The following is a 17564-nucleotide window of genomic DNA, read 5'->3' as shown; positions in this document are numbered from 1 at the left end:
TACGGAAGTCCTAGAAATTATATTTCAGGGTTCTAATGTGTATATATGTGCCAGAGGACTGGAGAGTGGCCAATGTAACACCTGTTTGCAAAAAGGGAGATAGCTCATGTGGATAATTCAGGCCAATTTGGCATCTGTGGCAGGCAAACCTTTGAAATGTTTAAAGATTAAATTACTAAATATCTAGATGAAAAATAATTATAAGCTGCCAACAAGGATTTCTGTAAGGAAGATTTGCAAGGTGGTTGATCTAGCATTTGTAGGAAATGTAGTGGATGTCTTATATATGGACATTCAAAAAGCCTTTGACAAAATATGAGAGGAGAGTATTGGTAAAGAGTAAAGGGTATGGAATTAGGGGAAACGTAACAAATTAGATTAAAAAGTGGTCGGAAGGAAGAAAGAACAAATGGGAGTTGAGGGCAGTTTCTCAGGTTGGGTAGTGATTCTGTTCTGGCACTACTTTTGTTAGCTGTGTACATCAATAATCTGGATATAGGACTTTCAGGGAGTCGCAAGAGGTGTAAAATTTAAATGCTGAGATGTAATGGTGAATCTCTATAAACCCTTAGTCAGACCGCATTTAGGGTATTGTGTACGGCTTTGGACTCCACCCTATAGTAAGCATCTTGAGGCAGTCACAAGGGTACAACATATTCATTCAGAGGCTACCTGTTATAAGAAACTACAAATATAAAGAAAGACTTGGAATAATAGAAACAAAGAAAGACTTGCATTTGTATAGCACCTTTCATGATCTCAGGACGTGTGAAAGTTCTTAACAGTCAATGAAGTACTTTTGAAGTGTAGTGTTACAAACAGGCAGTTAATTTTTTTTCCTTCTGTACAAATTTCCCTGTTTTTCCAACCACATGTCCGTAAATAGATTAGTGATTAAATTTCTTTCCCTTCCTTAAACCCTAATATTAAATGAACACTTCAACAACACGGATTTTAAAGTTAAAACAAAGAAGTGGGATTTATTAACACTCAAACTTGGGAAGGGGTTTAATTTCACCATGTACACTTACAAATATTCAGGAAAAGGTTAAAGACATTTAAAAAAAGGCAAGGATACTTATTAAATAGAAACTTATCTTAACTACTAGCTAATATGGATTTTACTTAAAAGTCGAGTCTTTTTTTTTAAATACCAAAAAAGTCCAAAGATTGGAGGTCACCAATTTAGAAATGCCGACTAGGGGAGGAGCTGTTGGCGATATCTCTTCTCTTGCAAATTTCTTTTTTGTTGCACTCTCAAAGGTAATATTAGAGACAGCTAAATTGCTGAAGTCACCTTTTTTTGGATAGAGAGGAAATTGATAGCAATCAGACTTTTCTGTAACTTGCAACTTGTGGATTTTACTTGCTGGATTTGTCAAAGTGTGCTTCCCTTTAATTTTTCTTGTTGAAAAGGCCTTCGAAAGAAGTCTATGCAGCTTCAAGCAGTTCAGCTTCTTGCAGAGAGGTCTCGGGAAAAAAATCTCTGTAGCACACGGCAGCTGTGTCAAATCATACAGGCCGTACCTTAAACTGTTACAATGTCAAGTCCAGGCAGGTTGAATAAGGGATCTCCTGGGTCCGAAAGCTGGACAATTTTCAAGTGGCTGTCCCACCTGACACCTCTCCTCCATTTTGACGATCAGAACACAGAAGTAAAAACTTAAAACGTTGTATAAAATGGCGGTTGGCATTAATACTCAAATGCACAACATAATTCACAAGGGGGTTCGCATCCATTCACGACAGTAGTCACTGTTGTAATGTAGGAAAGATGACAACCAATTTGCACACAGCAAGTTCCTTCATCCAGGGAGAAGTCTCTGAGGGCGGAGTTCCGGACCGGTCAGTGTAAAAAACTTACCTCGGGGATTCGTAGCCTACATCCAGGGAGAAGACTCGGAGGGCAGAGTTCCGGACCAGTAAGTATAAAAAACTTACCTCTGGTAAAAAAAAAAACTGGAAAAAAACCTGAAAAAGTGACATCACAGGAAAGCTGTGACCTGATTGGCTGGTAGGGAATCTGCACTGAATTTGAAAATAAAACATTGATAAAAATTGATTAAAACCTTAATTAATTAATAAGTAAAGTAACTAAACCGGAGGGAGGCGATTACTGTATTTAGTTAGCATTTAATATTTATAGTAGTAGGAATTTAGCAATAGGGACCATATAGTTAATTGTAACATAATTTAGTAAGGATTTAATAAGTATTTATTTTTAATTAATTTATTAATTAGTGCTAGAAATGTCAGTTAGAGGGGTGAAGTGCTTCACCTGTGAGATGTGGGAGGTCCGTGCCGCTTCCAGCATTCCGGGCGACTACATCTGCAGGAAGCGTACCCAGTTGCAGCTCCTCACAGACCGCATGGATCGGTTGGAGCAGCAACTGGATGCACTTAGGAGCATGCAGGTGGCAGAAAGCGTCATAGACAGGAGTTTTAGAGAAGTGGTTACACCCAAGGTGCAGGCAGATAGATGGGTGACTGCTAGAAGGGGCAGGCAGTCAGTGCAGGAATCCCGTGTGGCTATCCCCCTCTCTAACAAGTATACCATTTTGGATACTGTTGGGGAGGATGGCCTATCAGGGGAAAACAACAGCAGCAGCCAGAGCAGTGGCACCACGGCTGGCACTGTTGTTCAGCAGGGAGGGACAAAGCGCAGAAGAGCAATAGTTATAGGGGACTCTGTAGTCAAGGGCACAGATAGGCGCTTCTGTGGACGTGGAAGAGACTCCAGGATGGTATGTTGCCTCCCTGGTGCCAGGGTCAAGGATGTCTCTGAACGGACAGGGGGCATTCGGAAGGGGGAGGGTGAACAGCCAGAGGTTGTGGTACACATCGGTACCAATGACATAGGCAGGAAGAGTGACGAGGTCCTGCAGGGCGAGTTTAGGGAGTTTGGTAGAAAGTTAAAAGACCGGACCTCTAGGGCTGTAATCTCTGGATTACTCCCTGTGCCACGTGCCAGTGAAGTTAGAAATAGGAAATTAGTGCAGCTAAAAACGTGGCTGAACAGCTGGTGTAGGAGGGAGGGTTTCAGATATCTGGATCATTGGGATCTCTTCAGGCACAGGTGGGACCTGTACAAGGACGGGTTGCATCTAAACTGGAGGGGCACAAATATCCTGGCTGCGAGGTTTGCTAGCGTCACTCGGGAGGCTTTAAACTAGTGTGGCAGGGGGGTGGGAACCAGAGCAGTAGGACAGCAAGTGAAATAACTGAGGGGGAACTAGTAAATAAGGCCAGTAAGACTAAGAGGAAGAGCAGGCAGGGAGATGCTGCTGAGCACAGCGGGACTGGTGGTCTGAAGTGCATTTGTTTCAATGCGAGAAGTATAACAGGTAAGGCAGATGAACTTAGAGCTTGGATTAGTACTTGGAAATATGATGTTGTTGATATTACAGAGACCTGGTTGAGGGAAGGACAGGATTGGCAGCTAACTGTTCCAGGCTTTAGAAGCTTCAGGCGGGATAGAGGGGGATGTAAAAGGGGTGGGGGAGTTGCATTACTGGTGAAGGAGAATATCTCAGCTGTACTGCGGGAGGACACCTCGGAGGGGTCATGCAGCGAGGCAATATGGTGGAGCTCAGGAATAGGAAGGGTGCAGTCACGATGTTGGGGGTTTACTACAGGCCTCCCAACAGCCAGCGGGAGGTAGAGGAGCAGATATTTAGACAGATTTTGGAAAGATGTAAAGTTAACAGGGTTGTAGTGATGGGTGATATTAACTTCCCCTATATTGACTGGGACTCACTTAGTGCTAAGAGCTTGGATGGGGCCGAATTTGTAAGGAGCATCCAGGAGAGCTTCTTGAAACAATATGTAGATAGTCCAACTAGGGAAGGGGCTGTACTGGACCTGGTATTGGGGAATGAGCCCGGCCAATTGGTCGAAGTCTCAGTAGGGGAGCATTTCGGGAACAGTGACCATAATTCCGTAAGTTTTAAGGTACTTGTGGATAAGGATAAGAGTAGTCCTCTGGTGAAGGTGCTAAATTGGGGGAAGGCTAATTATAACAATATTAGGCAGGAACTGAAGAATTTAGATTGGGGGCGGCTGTTTGAGGGTAAATCAACATCTGACATGTGGGAGTCTTTCAAACGTCAGTTGGTTAGAATCCAGGACCGGCATGTTCCTGTGAGGAAGAAGGATAAGTTTGGCAAGTTTCAGGAACCTTGGATAACGAGGGATATTGTGAGCCTAGTCAAAAAGAAAAAGGAAGCATTTGTAAGCACTAGAAGGCTGGGAACAGACGAAGCCCTTGAGGAATGTAAAGAAAGTAGGAAGGAACTTAAGCAAGGAGTCAGGAGGGCTAAAAGGGGTCATGAAAAGTCATTGGCAAACAGGATTAAGGAAAATCCCAAGGCATTTTATATGTATATAAAGAGCAAGAGGGTAACTAGGGAAAGGGTTGGCCCACTCAAGGACAGAGGAGGGAATCTATGTGTGGAGCCAGAGGAAATGGGCGAGGTACTAAATGAGTACTTTGCATCAGTATTCACCAAACAGAAGGACTTGGTGGGTAATGAGTCTAGGGAAGGGAGTGTAGATAATCTGGGTCATGTCGTTATCAAAAAGGAGGAGGTGTTGGGTGTCTTGCAAAGCATTAAGGTAGATAAGTCCCCAGGGCCTGATGTGATCTACCCCAGAATACTGAGGGAGGCAAGGGAAGAAATTGCTGGGGCCTTGACAGAAATCTTTGTATCCTCAGTGGCTACAAGTGAAGTCCCAGAGGACTGGAAAATAGCCAATGTTGTTCCTTTGTTTAAGAAGGGTAGCAAGGATAATCCAGGAAATTATAGGCCGGTGAGCCTTACGTCAGTGGTAGGGAAATTATTAGAGAGGATTCTTCGGGACAGGATTTACTCCCATTTGGAAACAAACAAACTATTAGCGAGAGGCAGCATGGTTTTGTGAAGGGGAGGTCATGTCTCACTAACTTGATTGAGTTTTTTGAGGAAGTGACGAAGATGATTGATGAAGGAAGGGCAGTGGATGTTGTCTATACGGACTTCAGTAAAGCCTTTAACAAGGTTCCTCATGGCAGACTGGTACAAAAGGTGAAGTCACACGGGATCAAAGGTGAAGTCACACGGGATCAGAGGTGAGCTGGCAAGATGGATACAGAACTGGCTCGGTCATAGAAGACAGAGGGTAGCAGTGGAAGGGTGCTTTTCTGAATGGAGGGCTGTGACTACTGGTGTTCCGCAGGGATCAGTGCTGGGACCTTTGCTGTTTGTATTACATATAAATGATTTGGAGGAAAATGTAGCTGGTCTGATTAGTAAGTTTGCGGACGATACAAAGGTTGGTGGAGTTGCGGATAGTGATGAGAATTGTCAGAGGATACAGCAGGATATAGATCGGTTGGAGACTTGGGCGGAGAAATGGCAGATGGAGTTTAATCTGGACAAATGTGAGGTAATGCATTTTTGAAGATCTAATACAGGTGGGAAGTATACAGTAAATGGCAGAACCCTTAGGAGGTCCACAGGTCACTGAAAGTGGCAACGTAGGTGAATAAGGTAGTCAAGAAGGAATACGGCATAATAATAAAAGCAAAATACTGCGGATGCTGGATATCTGAAATAAAAACAAGAAATGCTGGAACCACTCAGCAGGTCTGGCAGCATCTGTGGAAAGAGAAGCAGAGTTAATGTTTCGGGTCAGTGACCCTTCTTCGGAACTAGCAAATATTAGAAATGTCAAAGATTATAAGCAAATGAGGCGGGGATGGGGCAAGAGATAACAAAGGAGAAGGTGTAGATTGGACAAGGCCACATAGCTGACCAAAAGGTCATGGAGCAAAGGCAAACAAAACATACGGCATGCTTGCTTTCATCGGTCGGGGCATAGAGTATAAAAATTGGCAAGTCATGCTGCAGCTGTACAGAACCTTAGTTAGGCCACACTTAGAATATTGCGTGCAATTCTGGTCGCCACACTACCAGAAGGACGTGGATGCTTTGGAGAGGGTATAGAAGAGGTTTACCAGGGTGTTGCCTGGTCTGGAGGGCATTAGCTATGAGGAGAGGTTGGATAAACTCGGATTGTTTTCACTGGAACGACGGAGGTGGAGGGGCGACCTGATAGAGGTTTACAAAGTTATGAGTGGCATGGACAAAGTGGATAGTTAGAAGCTTTTTCCCAGGGTGGAAGAGTCAGTTATTAGGGGACATAGGTTTAAGGTGCAAGAGGCAAAGTTTAGAGGGGATGTGCGAGGCAAGTTCTTTACACAGAGAGTGGTGAGTGCCTGGAAGTTGCTGCCGGGGGAGGTGGTGGAAGCAGGTACCATAGAGACGTTTAAGAGGCATCTTGACAAATGCATGAATAGGATGGGAATAGAGGGATACGGTCCCCGGAAGTGCAGAAGGTTTTAGTTTAGACAGGCATCAAGATTGGCGCAGGCTTGGAGGACCGAATGGCCTGTTCCTGTGCTGTACTGTTCTTTGTTCTCTTTGTTCCCACAAGCAACAATGAGATAATGATGAGATAATCTCTTTTAGGTGTAGGTAGAGGAATAAATATGTAAATTTTCTTTTTTACTTCTCCTTTTGCTATTTAATGTGGTAAGTTTTATAATAATGTTTTTGAGTATTGTTGACATCCTGCATGACGGTGGCTACCCTGATCAGATCATTTCTTGCTGTATACCGTGCAAACTTATGAACAGGCTTAACGCTGTCTTTTTCGGCCCTGAAAAATGCCCAGTCTACCTCACATTACACTGGAAGGGTAATATATCCCAAAATTTTAAGCAACATGTGAAGCTAGCTGTTTCACACAGCTACTATGCAGTAGCAACACGTGTGGTGTTCGCCAATAACAGGATGCTGCCGTCAGGCCAAAAAAGGCGTCCCGCCTATCACACAAATGAGTAATGTGATGTATGAATTTCAATACCAGTGTAATGCTAGGTATATAGGCCGTATATCCCAAAGACTGGCGGGCGGATTGTATCAAACAACATGTCCCTTCCGCTGTACGCAACGGGCAAGGTACAGGCCGCACCCAACTAGCCCATGCTTGCAAAACTCAAAACACAGTGGCCAACATTAGATGTAATTCCGCAATTGGACAACGTTTTCTAAATAATCCTCAGTGTGCTAAGAATTACGCGGACAACCAATTTAAGATTGTCAGTAGGACTCGCAGTGTGGCACATTTCCACGTACTGGAAGCTACATCTATTAGTACACAGGGCCCTGTTCTTTGCAGACAGAAAGAACATATACAAACATTGCACCTGTTTCAGCTAAACAAAATAAGTGACAGCCATTCGCTGGTTCATTCCTCGGGCAATGCCTTGACCAATCAGAGTCAAGCTGCCTGGTTTAAGTTGCAAACAAAGCTTGGCAGTTCACGGTCAGTCAACGTAAACTGATGCATTCTCCATGACAACACCTCTACCAATCAGAGTTCACTTGCCAACCAATCAGCACTCTCTTCTCATACAGTATAAAGTTGTTGTTTTCCCTTACATTGGTATTGCGAATTGTCCTGTTGAGTGCAATACGGAAAGCTTCGACAACATATCTCTATTTTCAGCAATACTCAAATTCTGTACTACCAAATGACTATTAATAATGTTTTTATTCATATCTGGTTTATAATAATGGTTTATTTCCTGTACAATTTCTATGTGGAATGAATTTTATCTAGTGAGATGTAGGTGTATTAAATGCTGATGAGAGGTAATCGACCTGAAACATTAACTTTGTTTCTCCCTTCACAAATGCTGCCAGACCTGCTGAGCATTCCCAGCATTTTCCATTTTTTTTATTGTTGTGGATAAATTACATTTGTTGTTGTGCAGGACGCCAGGGATAACTCCCCTCCTGTTCTTTGAACAGTGCCATAGGATCCTTTAAGTTGATCTTGGAGGGCAAGTGGGCCTTGGTTTAATGTCTCATCTGAAAGATGGCATCTCTGTCAATGCAGCGCTCTCTCTGTGCTGCACTGGAGAGTCAGCCTAAATTATGTCTGTGGAGAGGGGCTTTGACCCATATTCTTCTGACAAACTGAGCCACAGCTGACACTTGAGGCCTGTTCTATTTAGAACAGAGATTATGGGGTGATTTGATAGGAAATTTTAAAATTATGAAATGATGGGTCAGGGTCGATAGAACCAGGTTGGTTCCTGTAATTAAGTGGTCTAGAAAGAGGCAATATAGATGTAAAATCCACTGCAAAAGATTTAGGACAGGAAACAGTGGATTGTGAAGCTGTGGATTACATAGTCAGTTGGTAATTACAACAGAGCCCACGTCAACATTTGAGAATAGGTGATTAAAGGAAAGCCAAATAGAGAGATATGGGAACATCTCAGGAACATGGCATTATGACTAATTCTCACATAAAGGATAAATGACAACATGGACTGGATGAACCAAGCATTCTATTTTGTGTTGTAATATCTATGTTCTCTGCAAGAGTTCTAAAGAAATTCACATTCAGAAAATCTGAACACATGAATTCTCAAATTATCGAGAATGCATTTGGTATCTAATGTAACTTCCTTGGACTGTATGTGTAAATTATATTTTTCACTGCTCGTTTTGTTATTTAACATGGTTAGTTTTCTAATTATGTCTTTATTCATGTCTGGTTTGCAATAGTTTATTGCTTCTTTTGTTTCTTCTACAACTTCTGTATGGAATTGATTTTACACGTTCCCCTCCCCCCAGGGGTTGGAGATGTGGGTAAATTAGGCTTGTTGGTTTTCGAAGATGGCAAAGTGAGGGTTATCATAAAATTCCTGCTGGGTTAGAATAGTTTAATGATTAACTACGTCAAATGTGTGATACGCTTGCTAAATTTAGTTTTGCAAATTAATTGATTGTGTGTTTTAAAGAATAGGCTATATTTTCTTGCGTATGTTATACTACTAAGTCACTTTTAAAGACATTTTTACGGGAGGGAAGAGGGCTTGGGCAGTACAGGAAAAGATAATTTATTTATAATATATATTGGTGTTGTTTTGGCAGCTGGGATTGAAGTGTCCTTAAAATGCTATCTAATTGGAAAATTCTGTGCCTTGGTCATCTGACTAGCCTGGTAACTTTATAAATTGGGAATTGTCTGGTTGAGAGTTGGCCAAAATATCATGTAACAGTCAAACTCAGCTCATTAGCAGGAGTAACACTTTGAGCACAGAGGGAAAACAGTTTAAAAATTGAAAAACCCATCTGTGGAGCTCAATGCTGTTTTACAGAATAAAAGCAAAATACTGCGGATGCTGGAAATCTGAAATAAAAACAAGAAATGCTGGAACCACTCAGCAGGTCTGGCAGCATCTGTGAAAAGAGAAGCAGAGTTAACGTTTCGGGTCAGTGACCCTTCTTCGGAACTGACAAATATTAGAAAAGTCACAGGTTATAAGCAAGTGAGGTGGGGGTGGGGCAAGAGATAACAGGAGGTCTAGATTGGACCAGGCCACATAGCTGACCAAAAGGTCACGGAGCAAAGGCAAACAATATGTTAATGGTGTGTCCCCACGCCCACTCACTTGCTTATAACCTGTGACTTTTCTAATATTTGTCAGTTCTGAAGAAGGGTCATTGACCCGAAACGTTTACTCTGCTTCTCTTTTCACAGATGCTGCCAGACCTGCTGAGTGGTTCCAACTGTTTTACAGAGCTCAAGGTAGTGTATTAGTACAGTCCCCACCGCTTACGCTGTCCCTTTTTGTCCGAGAGAGCTGCCTATATTTGGCAAATGTTGCTAACCATGTATTATTACCTTAGGAGTCAATTACAAAGGCTGTATTCAGCAGGCCGGCTAATTCGGGCAGTTCAAGAAGCTGTTTGGAGTCAACTCATTTTGTCTGTCCTGTCCACTGCCATTTGCCCTGCAGCACTGTTTTAGTGTATTTGAATCACCCCTTTATTAAATTTTTATTCCTAAACCTTCACAAACGCAGCAGCAGTGAGTCAGGAACTTGGAAATTGATCATGGCAGTCTGTAATGTTACGGCCGAGCGGCAGGAGTGCATTGTTTATTCTAGTTCCACTTCTCCTTGGGTCACAACAAATATTTACATTTTTTCCCACTTACCGATAAGGTCAACCATAGACTCTATTTTTATCCCAGAATATAAAACACCAACCAGGTTTCTTTAACAAACAACAAAATTTTCAGTTTATTATAAAACAAGTCTTAACCAGTAATGAAGTAAAGCATGAACACAGATTAAAATATTAAAGTTCCTTTTTTTTACCTTAGCCCCTCACACTCATGCACACATACATACAGCATTGGTTAACCAGAAAAATAAAAGGGAATTTTTGCTTTAGAGCTGTTACAGAAAAAAAGATTTAAAAAAACTTTGGTTGAATACTTGATCATTCTTGAAGAAAAAAGCGAAGATATGGAAAGATGTCCTTTGTTTTAGTTGACATCCCAAATGCATATAGATGGCTGTCACTGGGATCTTCTGAGAACTGTTCTTTCCAGGCGATGTTGAAGACCAGTTTGGGTAGGCTTTCCAAGAAATGCAGCCACAGAGGCTTTAAATAGGCCGTACAGCAGAAATACGGCAACAGGGGTTTCAGTTCCCACACATTCAATACGCAAGGTGTCTTCAAATACAGGAGGAAAAAGGAGACTAACACACTGGACTTGCAGAGTTCCTTTCCAAGAGCAAGAGATAAGCTGGGTTTTCTTGGCAGGCAAAAGCTAACTGTCTTTTAAGCAGTTTACACTCCAACTTACTGTCCAAAGTGAAACTATAAACAATGTCACAAGAGACAAGCCTCCTGACCTCTATAAATCTTGACCCGTCACTTCTCTGTAAACATCGTCTCCAAGTCAAAACAACAAGCTCACTGCTGGTATTTTATCTGAAAACAGGTGCCTTCCAGTAAGGGCTTGTTTACAAGCCAAGTCCAGAAAGCCATCTGGTGACCTATTTTTAAAAGAACACAAAGTTTGGCATCTCTTCAAGCTTCCAGATGAATCAATGTCCATAATTCAACCATAAGTCTTTAAAACATATTTTGCAAAAAAATAGAAGTACTCTTGTAACAGTAGGCAGTTCTGAAAAGATGTTCACAATCACATAGGTTAGGCTTATCAAGAAAAACAAGAATGCTTCAACTTTAATCCCAAGTAAGCAGGGGTTTTTTTTTTAATGTTAGAATTATAAAAGCTGCTTTTTTGATGATTTAAATTTATTTTTTGTGTTTTACAAGCACTGAACAGTGGCTTTTGAGTCAACATTACTTACAAGTATCATGATGCTTGCTGCTGGCCTACAAAGTTTGGCAATATTCCTTGTACCTGCTATAATGTTTTATTAAAATTCTGGCATTGTATTATTTTGGGAGCTCTTCTGGAAACTAAACAAATATTACACCAGCCATCTCAAGTAGCATGCAAATCATCTTCACACAAACATTCATGCTGTAAGCAGTACAACTGTAAAACTGTTTTTGACATTTGAAAGCTTTGTATCTGTAGACTTTCTATCTACTAATAGTGAAAATAATATGGTTCTGGAGTGAACCTGTAACTACAGTTTTGAAATGTTATATATGTTTTGATAACTATGCTACTATCAATAACGTAAATGCATATAAACGCCATGAACAAAATTCCAGGCTGGATCACTGGCCATTATTTGCAAGATAAAAATAAAAGGTATAAATAAGGAAACCTGGGTCATTCTGAGGTTTGGGCTACGGGTGCTTTATTGGAGTAGGTACCAGTTGCATCTGAATGTGTTGTACCTGTTGTCGATGTACTTAATGTTGACTCATGGATTGTATTCCCCATCATTAACATCCCTCACCTTTTGAGTTCACCCCAAAAAGTAATTTTGTTAACTTTGTTTTGAGACAGGTTTTGCATGTCAACTGCGGGGGAAAATGTCCTGTAATCTAGACGAGTGCATTTTTACTGCACTATTAAATTAATAACAATATATTTTTCCAGTGCATGGTTAATTAAATGTATTTACACTCTATACATTTATGGAATGATCAGGTCATCTGGTTTTACTCCAGCTGTAATTGTGCTCCGAATTTTTATTGTGTTTTGCTGATGTTGAACATTTAAAATAATAATTGAAAAGTAAGAATTCTATTTGATTGAAGAAATCTGTATTTAGTTTTAATACAGAATTAACCTGCACCTGATGTATAAAATGCTTCGTGTGAGTTGATTATTTATTGAAAACTTTTCCCCTTTAGGTTGGACCTCCTTCCATTTTATGCCCGTCTGGTTGGCACTTTATATCCATGCATGACTGATGTAGCAGAGGATCTCTGTGCCATGTTAAAAGGAGACTTCCGATTCCATGTATGTTTTAGTTTTTTTTTTTGAGAAGACGCTGCTAATTTTAAAAAAAATTTTGTGCAATAAACTATTTGTTTCAAATTAATTTCTTTGTTGCAATATAGGATAAAGTGCTGATAATTTTAGTTGGTATAAATGCAGCATTGTATGTGCTAGAGGACAAAATATACATTTATCTAAACATTCAAGTTGTTTGGGTGATGAGTATCCATGTGTACTTCAAACACATGCTTCATTATATCCTTCAGGTCAGGAAGAAGGATCAGATCAATATCGAAACTAAAAACAAGACCGTACGGTTCATTGGGGAACTAACAAAGTTTAAAATGTTCTTGAAGAACGATACACTTCATTGTCTAAAGGTCAGTCTGTAATGTTGTTTATCCATATACGTTTAACCACTTGAGACCTGCGCGTGCTCTTCTATTGAACCGAAATCTCGTAGGATTCTACAACAGTTTCTGAGCATTCTCACCTGTTTATGTAATGATGCCAAGTAATAACTATCATCTAAGGTTACATTGTCCTTGGACTGACACAGGTAGTAAGAGCACAAATTGTGATCATTCCTTAGGAAGGAGAAAATCCTGCACAGTGAGAAGAAACCAGCTACTCTTGCACTGCTGTGGCTGAGGACCTTAAATAAATACAGGAACATGGATCATGGTTGATCTGTGGCCTAACTCCACTTACCTGCCTTTGTCCCAATCCCTTAATCTTTGGTTAACAAAAATCTATCAATCTCAGATCTAAATTTTAGCAATTAATTGCCATTTGTGGAAGAGTGTACCAAACCTCTACCACCCTTTGTGAGTAGAAGTGTTTCCTAATTTTGTTCCTGAAAGGTCTGGCCCTAATTTTTAGACAGTGCTCCCTAGTCCTAAACTCCCCAAGAAGTGGAAATAGTTTCTTCCAATCTACCCTATCTGTTCCCCTTAATATCTTGAAAACTTTGATCAAATCACCCCTTACCCTTCTAAATTCCAGGGAATACAGCCCTAGTTTATGTAATTTCTCCTGGTATCTTAACCCATGGAGTCCAAATATCATTCTGGTAAATCTATGCTGCACCCCTCCAAAGCCACTATATCCTTCCTCAGATGTGGTGGCCAGAGCTGTTCATAGTAACTCCAGGTGTGGTCTAACCAGGGCTTTGTAAAGCTTTGGCATAACTTATACCTCCTTGTATTTTAGTCCTCTAGATATAAAAGCCAACATTCCATTAGCCTTTTTGATTGTTTTCTGTACCTTTTCATGGCATTTTAATCTATGTACCTGGGCCTCCCAGTCTGTTTGGACTTTCACTGTGGCTTTTCACCATTTAGAAAGTGCCCTGTTCTATCATTTTTAGGGCCAAAATGGATGACCTCACATTTGCCTACGTTGAAATCCATTTGTTAGAGTTTTGCACATTCACTTCATCTATTAATTTCACTTTGTAATTTTTATGTTTCCATCTACATTGTTTACAATGCCATCTATCCTTGTGTCATCAGCAAACTTGGATGTGCAGCTTTCTATCCCATCATCTAAGCCGTTAATAAATATGGTGAATTGCTGAGGTCCGAAAACAGATCCTTCTGGGGCACCACAAGTCACATCCTGCCAATTAGAGTACTTACTCGTTATCCCTAATCTCTGCTTCTTGCAGCTCAACCAATTTCCTAACCAGGTTAATAATTTGTGCTCATTTACATGAGCTTCAGCTTTAGCGAACAGTCTCTTATGAGGCACTTTATGAAATGTCTTTTGGAACTCCATATAAGTAACAATCGTAGATTTTTCCCTGTCTTCTAGTCATCTTTTCAAAACATTCAATCTGGTTCATCATCGTTGGCCTCCTTGTCTCGAGAGACAATGGGTAAGCGCCTGGTGGTGGTCAGTGGTTTGTGGAGCAGTGCCAAGGCCAATTCTAGAGTGACAGACTCTTCCACAGGTGCTGCAGATAAAATTGGTTGTTGGGGCTGTTACACAGTTGGCTCTTGCCTTGCGCTTCTGTCTTTTTTCCTGCCAACTGCTAAGTCTCTGCCTTAACCTTTACAAATCCATGTTGACTCCGATAAGCTGAAAACTTGCAAGGTGTTCGGTCACTCTGCCCTTAATTATAAACTCTGGTAATTTCCCAACAGCACATGTTAGGCTAACTGGTCTGTAATTCCCTGGTTTTCCCCTCTCACCTTTCTTTCTTAACTAATTGTTTATAGTGATCATTCCAATATTGCATAAAAAATAAAACTCAAAGACTTTACTTGATGAAAAAATACCTATTTTTATTCTCTACAATGAACAGATGCTCCTGGCTGACTTTTCTCACCACCATATTGAAATGGCCTGCACACTCCTGGAGACAACTGGCCGTTTTCTTTTCCGATCACCTGAATCGCATTTGAGGACGAGTGTTCTTTTGGTAAGATTTGTACACTGAGAATATACAAATCAAGAAAACTTCTTTATTTGCTTGTGCTAACACACTTTTTATGGAAGGCGCAGTGTGTATTTTGCTCTGCCCTTTTAGGTGCAGTTTTGAGCTGTCAGGTGAGTGTGTGGTGAGGTGATCAGCTATGGTGCTTTTGTAGCAGGCTGTGTTGATGTTTGATGGATATATGGGGTGTGTTTTTTTTAACCTTGTTACGCTTTCTAGATTAGACTCTAACTTTAATTCTGTTTGAATGTTTTAAATAACTCAAGTTTAGGAAAGCGGCTTGTGGTAAGATGGTGTTGGGTGACATAAAATCCAGTAAGTGCTCTTCATATTCTTTTTGTGGTGCCTGCCATAGTTTGGTGTTGGCCATACCCGTTGGGAATTCCAAAACACAAAATGAAGTAGGCAGTCTGGCAAGCTAAGACTTATTAACCCGTTCAGGCAAGTTCTCAAAATATTGACATTGGCTGCCAAAATGGGAGTGTTTTTGAAATAAAATGTTAAATTTTGTTTTTCAAGATTCTTGTTAGTGGTTGACAGTAATAGAGCACTGACAGCACACTGATAATTTCAGGGCAGACTCTAGTCTTAGTATGACGGTTGGTATTTAAACTTTTCATGTCTGATTATGTTTGATTATATAGTGTACTTTTTTATATGTTGGTACATTTTTCAACTTGAGACCAGAAATATTTGAATTGGAAATAAAATGTTCTCCCAATTTTTGTGCCCAGTGTAAGCATCAAGCATGGCTATATGCAGAGAATTTTTTTTTACTCTGCTTCAAATAGGTTCATTCCTAACATGCAAAAAGTGAATTTTCAATTTTTTGCATCAGCTATCCTCATTATGGCTGGTTCTGTGTTGTAAATTTGTACTCTCTAGAATCTGGGTTCGTCATGCACAAACTCTTAAATTTGGATCTATATAGCCAGTTGTAAGACTTCTGTTTCATTATTCTACAATGGATTTCAGCCCAAATTAGAGAGATGAAAGGATAGTGCGAGTTCTAATCGCAACCCTAATCTTTGGCTTAAATATTCATTTGATGTTGCAATTAACCAAGTCTTCTTTATTCTTGAGTGTGATTTTCTGTTTGTGCCAATAATGCTGGCCACTTTCAATGCCCTCTCCTTAGGAGCAAATGATGCGCAAGAAGCAGGCAATGCACTTAGATGCTCGTTATGTTACAATGGTGGAAAATGCATACTATTACTGTAACCCACCACCTGTTGAGAAAACAGTGAGGAAGAAGCGCCCTCCCCTTCAGGAATATATCCGTAAACTTCTCTACAAGGACTTGTCCAAGGTCACAACTGAAAAGGTAACTGCCAGTTAATTAAATTAATCATTCACTCCATTAAATGTATTCTTTTCCTAAAAGCAGGTTTACAAATAAAATGCATACCTAGCACCAAGAAAGATGGTTGTGGTTGTTGAAGGCCAATTCCTCAGCCCCAGGACATTGCTGCAGACGTTGCTTAGGGAAGTGTCCTAGGCCAAATCATCTTCAGTTGCTCCATCATAGGGTCAGAAGTGGGAATGTTCGCTGATGATTGCAGTGTTCAGTTCCATTTGCAATTCATCAGATAATGATGTAGTCTGTGCCGCATACAGCATGACCCAGACAACAGTCAGGCTTGGGCTGATACGTGGCAATAATATTTGTGCTACGCAAGCACCAAGCATTGACCATCTTCAACAAGAGAGAATCTAAGCACCTCTCCTTGACATTCAATGGCACTACCATTGTCAGATCTCCCACCATCAACATCCTGGTGGTCAGCATTGACAAGAAACTTAACAGGACCACCACATAATGGCTACAAGAGCAGGTCAGAGGTTAGTTATTTAGCTGAAAATGACTTACCTCCTGACTCCCTAAAGCCTGTCTACCACCCACAAGGCTAAGTCAAGATTATGATGGAATGGGTGCAGCTTTAACAACACTCGAGAAGCTCAGCATCATCCAGGAAAAAGCAACTTTCTTGATCGGTGCCCTCTTCACCACCTTAAACATTCACTCCATCCACTAGAGTCATAGAGATACAGCACTGAAACAGGCCCTTCGGCCCACCAAGTCTGTGCCGACCAACAGCCACCCATTTATACTAACCCTACATTAACCCCATATTCCCTACCACATCCCCACCTTCCCTCAATTATCCTACCACCTACCTACACTAGGGGCAATTTACAATGGCCAGTTTAGCTATCAACCTGCAAGTCTTTGGCTGTGGGAGAAAACCGGAGCACTCGGCGGAAACCCACGCAGTCACAGGGAGAACTTGCAAACTCCGCACAGGCAGTACCCAGAACTGAACCCAGTTCGCTGGAGCTGTGAGGCTGCTGTGCTAACCACTGCGCCATTGTGCCGCCCCACTACTGGTGCACAATGGCTCTTGTGTGTACCAATTAAAAGACTGCAGCAATTCGCCAAGACATCTTTGACAGCACCTGCCAAACCTGCAACCGCTACCACCTAGAAGGACAAGGGCAGCAGACGCATGGGAACACCACCACCTTTGTGTTGCCCTCCAAGTCACACCATCCTGATTTGGGCATATATTGCCTGTTCTTCATTGTCGCTGGGTCAAAATCCCAGAACTCCCTACCAAACAGCGCTGTGGAAGCAGCTTCACCAAACTGACTGCAGCGGTTCAAGTAGGCGGCTCACCACCACTTTCACAATGACTACAAGGGATGGGCAATAAATGCTGGCCTTGATTAGATCCTGAGAATGAATAAATTAATTTAAAAAATTGAAAACATATTCTGTGTTGATCCTACCAACATGCCAGACAATACATTTATGTAATAAAAACAGAAAGTGCTGGAAATA

The 17564-nt window shown here is 41.1% G+C and overlaps 1 protein-coding gene across 3 annotated transcripts in view; it reads left to right on the top strand.

Annotated features, from left to right (window-relative positions):
* The window catches only part of upf2 (UPF2 regulator of nonsense mediated mRNA decay), a 143987-nt gene that overhangs the window by 51543 nt on the left and 74880 nt on the right, over positions 1-17564 (top strand). For all 3 annotated transcript variants that reach the window (XM_068059537.1, XM_068059538.1, XM_068059539.1), the window contains 4 exons: positions 12195-12303; positions 12549-12662; positions 14591-14707; positions 15861-16046. In XM_068059537.1, the coding sequence (XP_067915638.1) occupies positions 12195-12303; positions 12549-12662; positions 14591-14707; positions 15861-16046 (526 nt within the window). The remainder of the gene's footprint in view (positions 1-12194; positions 12304-12548; positions 12663-14590; positions 14708-15860; positions 16047-17564) is intronic.

The sequence above is a fragment of the Heterodontus francisci genome, chromosome 27 (genome assembly GCF_036365525.1).
Source record: "Heterodontus francisci isolate sHetFra1 chromosome 27, sHetFra1.hap1, whole genome shotgun sequence".
NCBI classification, from domain to species: Eukaryota; Metazoa; Chordata; class Chondrichthyes; order Heterodontiformes; family Heterodontidae; genus Heterodontus; species Heterodontus francisci.
The sequence above is the reverse complement of the archived record's forward strand: the minus strand, read 5'-3'. Positions and strand labels throughout refer to the sequence as shown.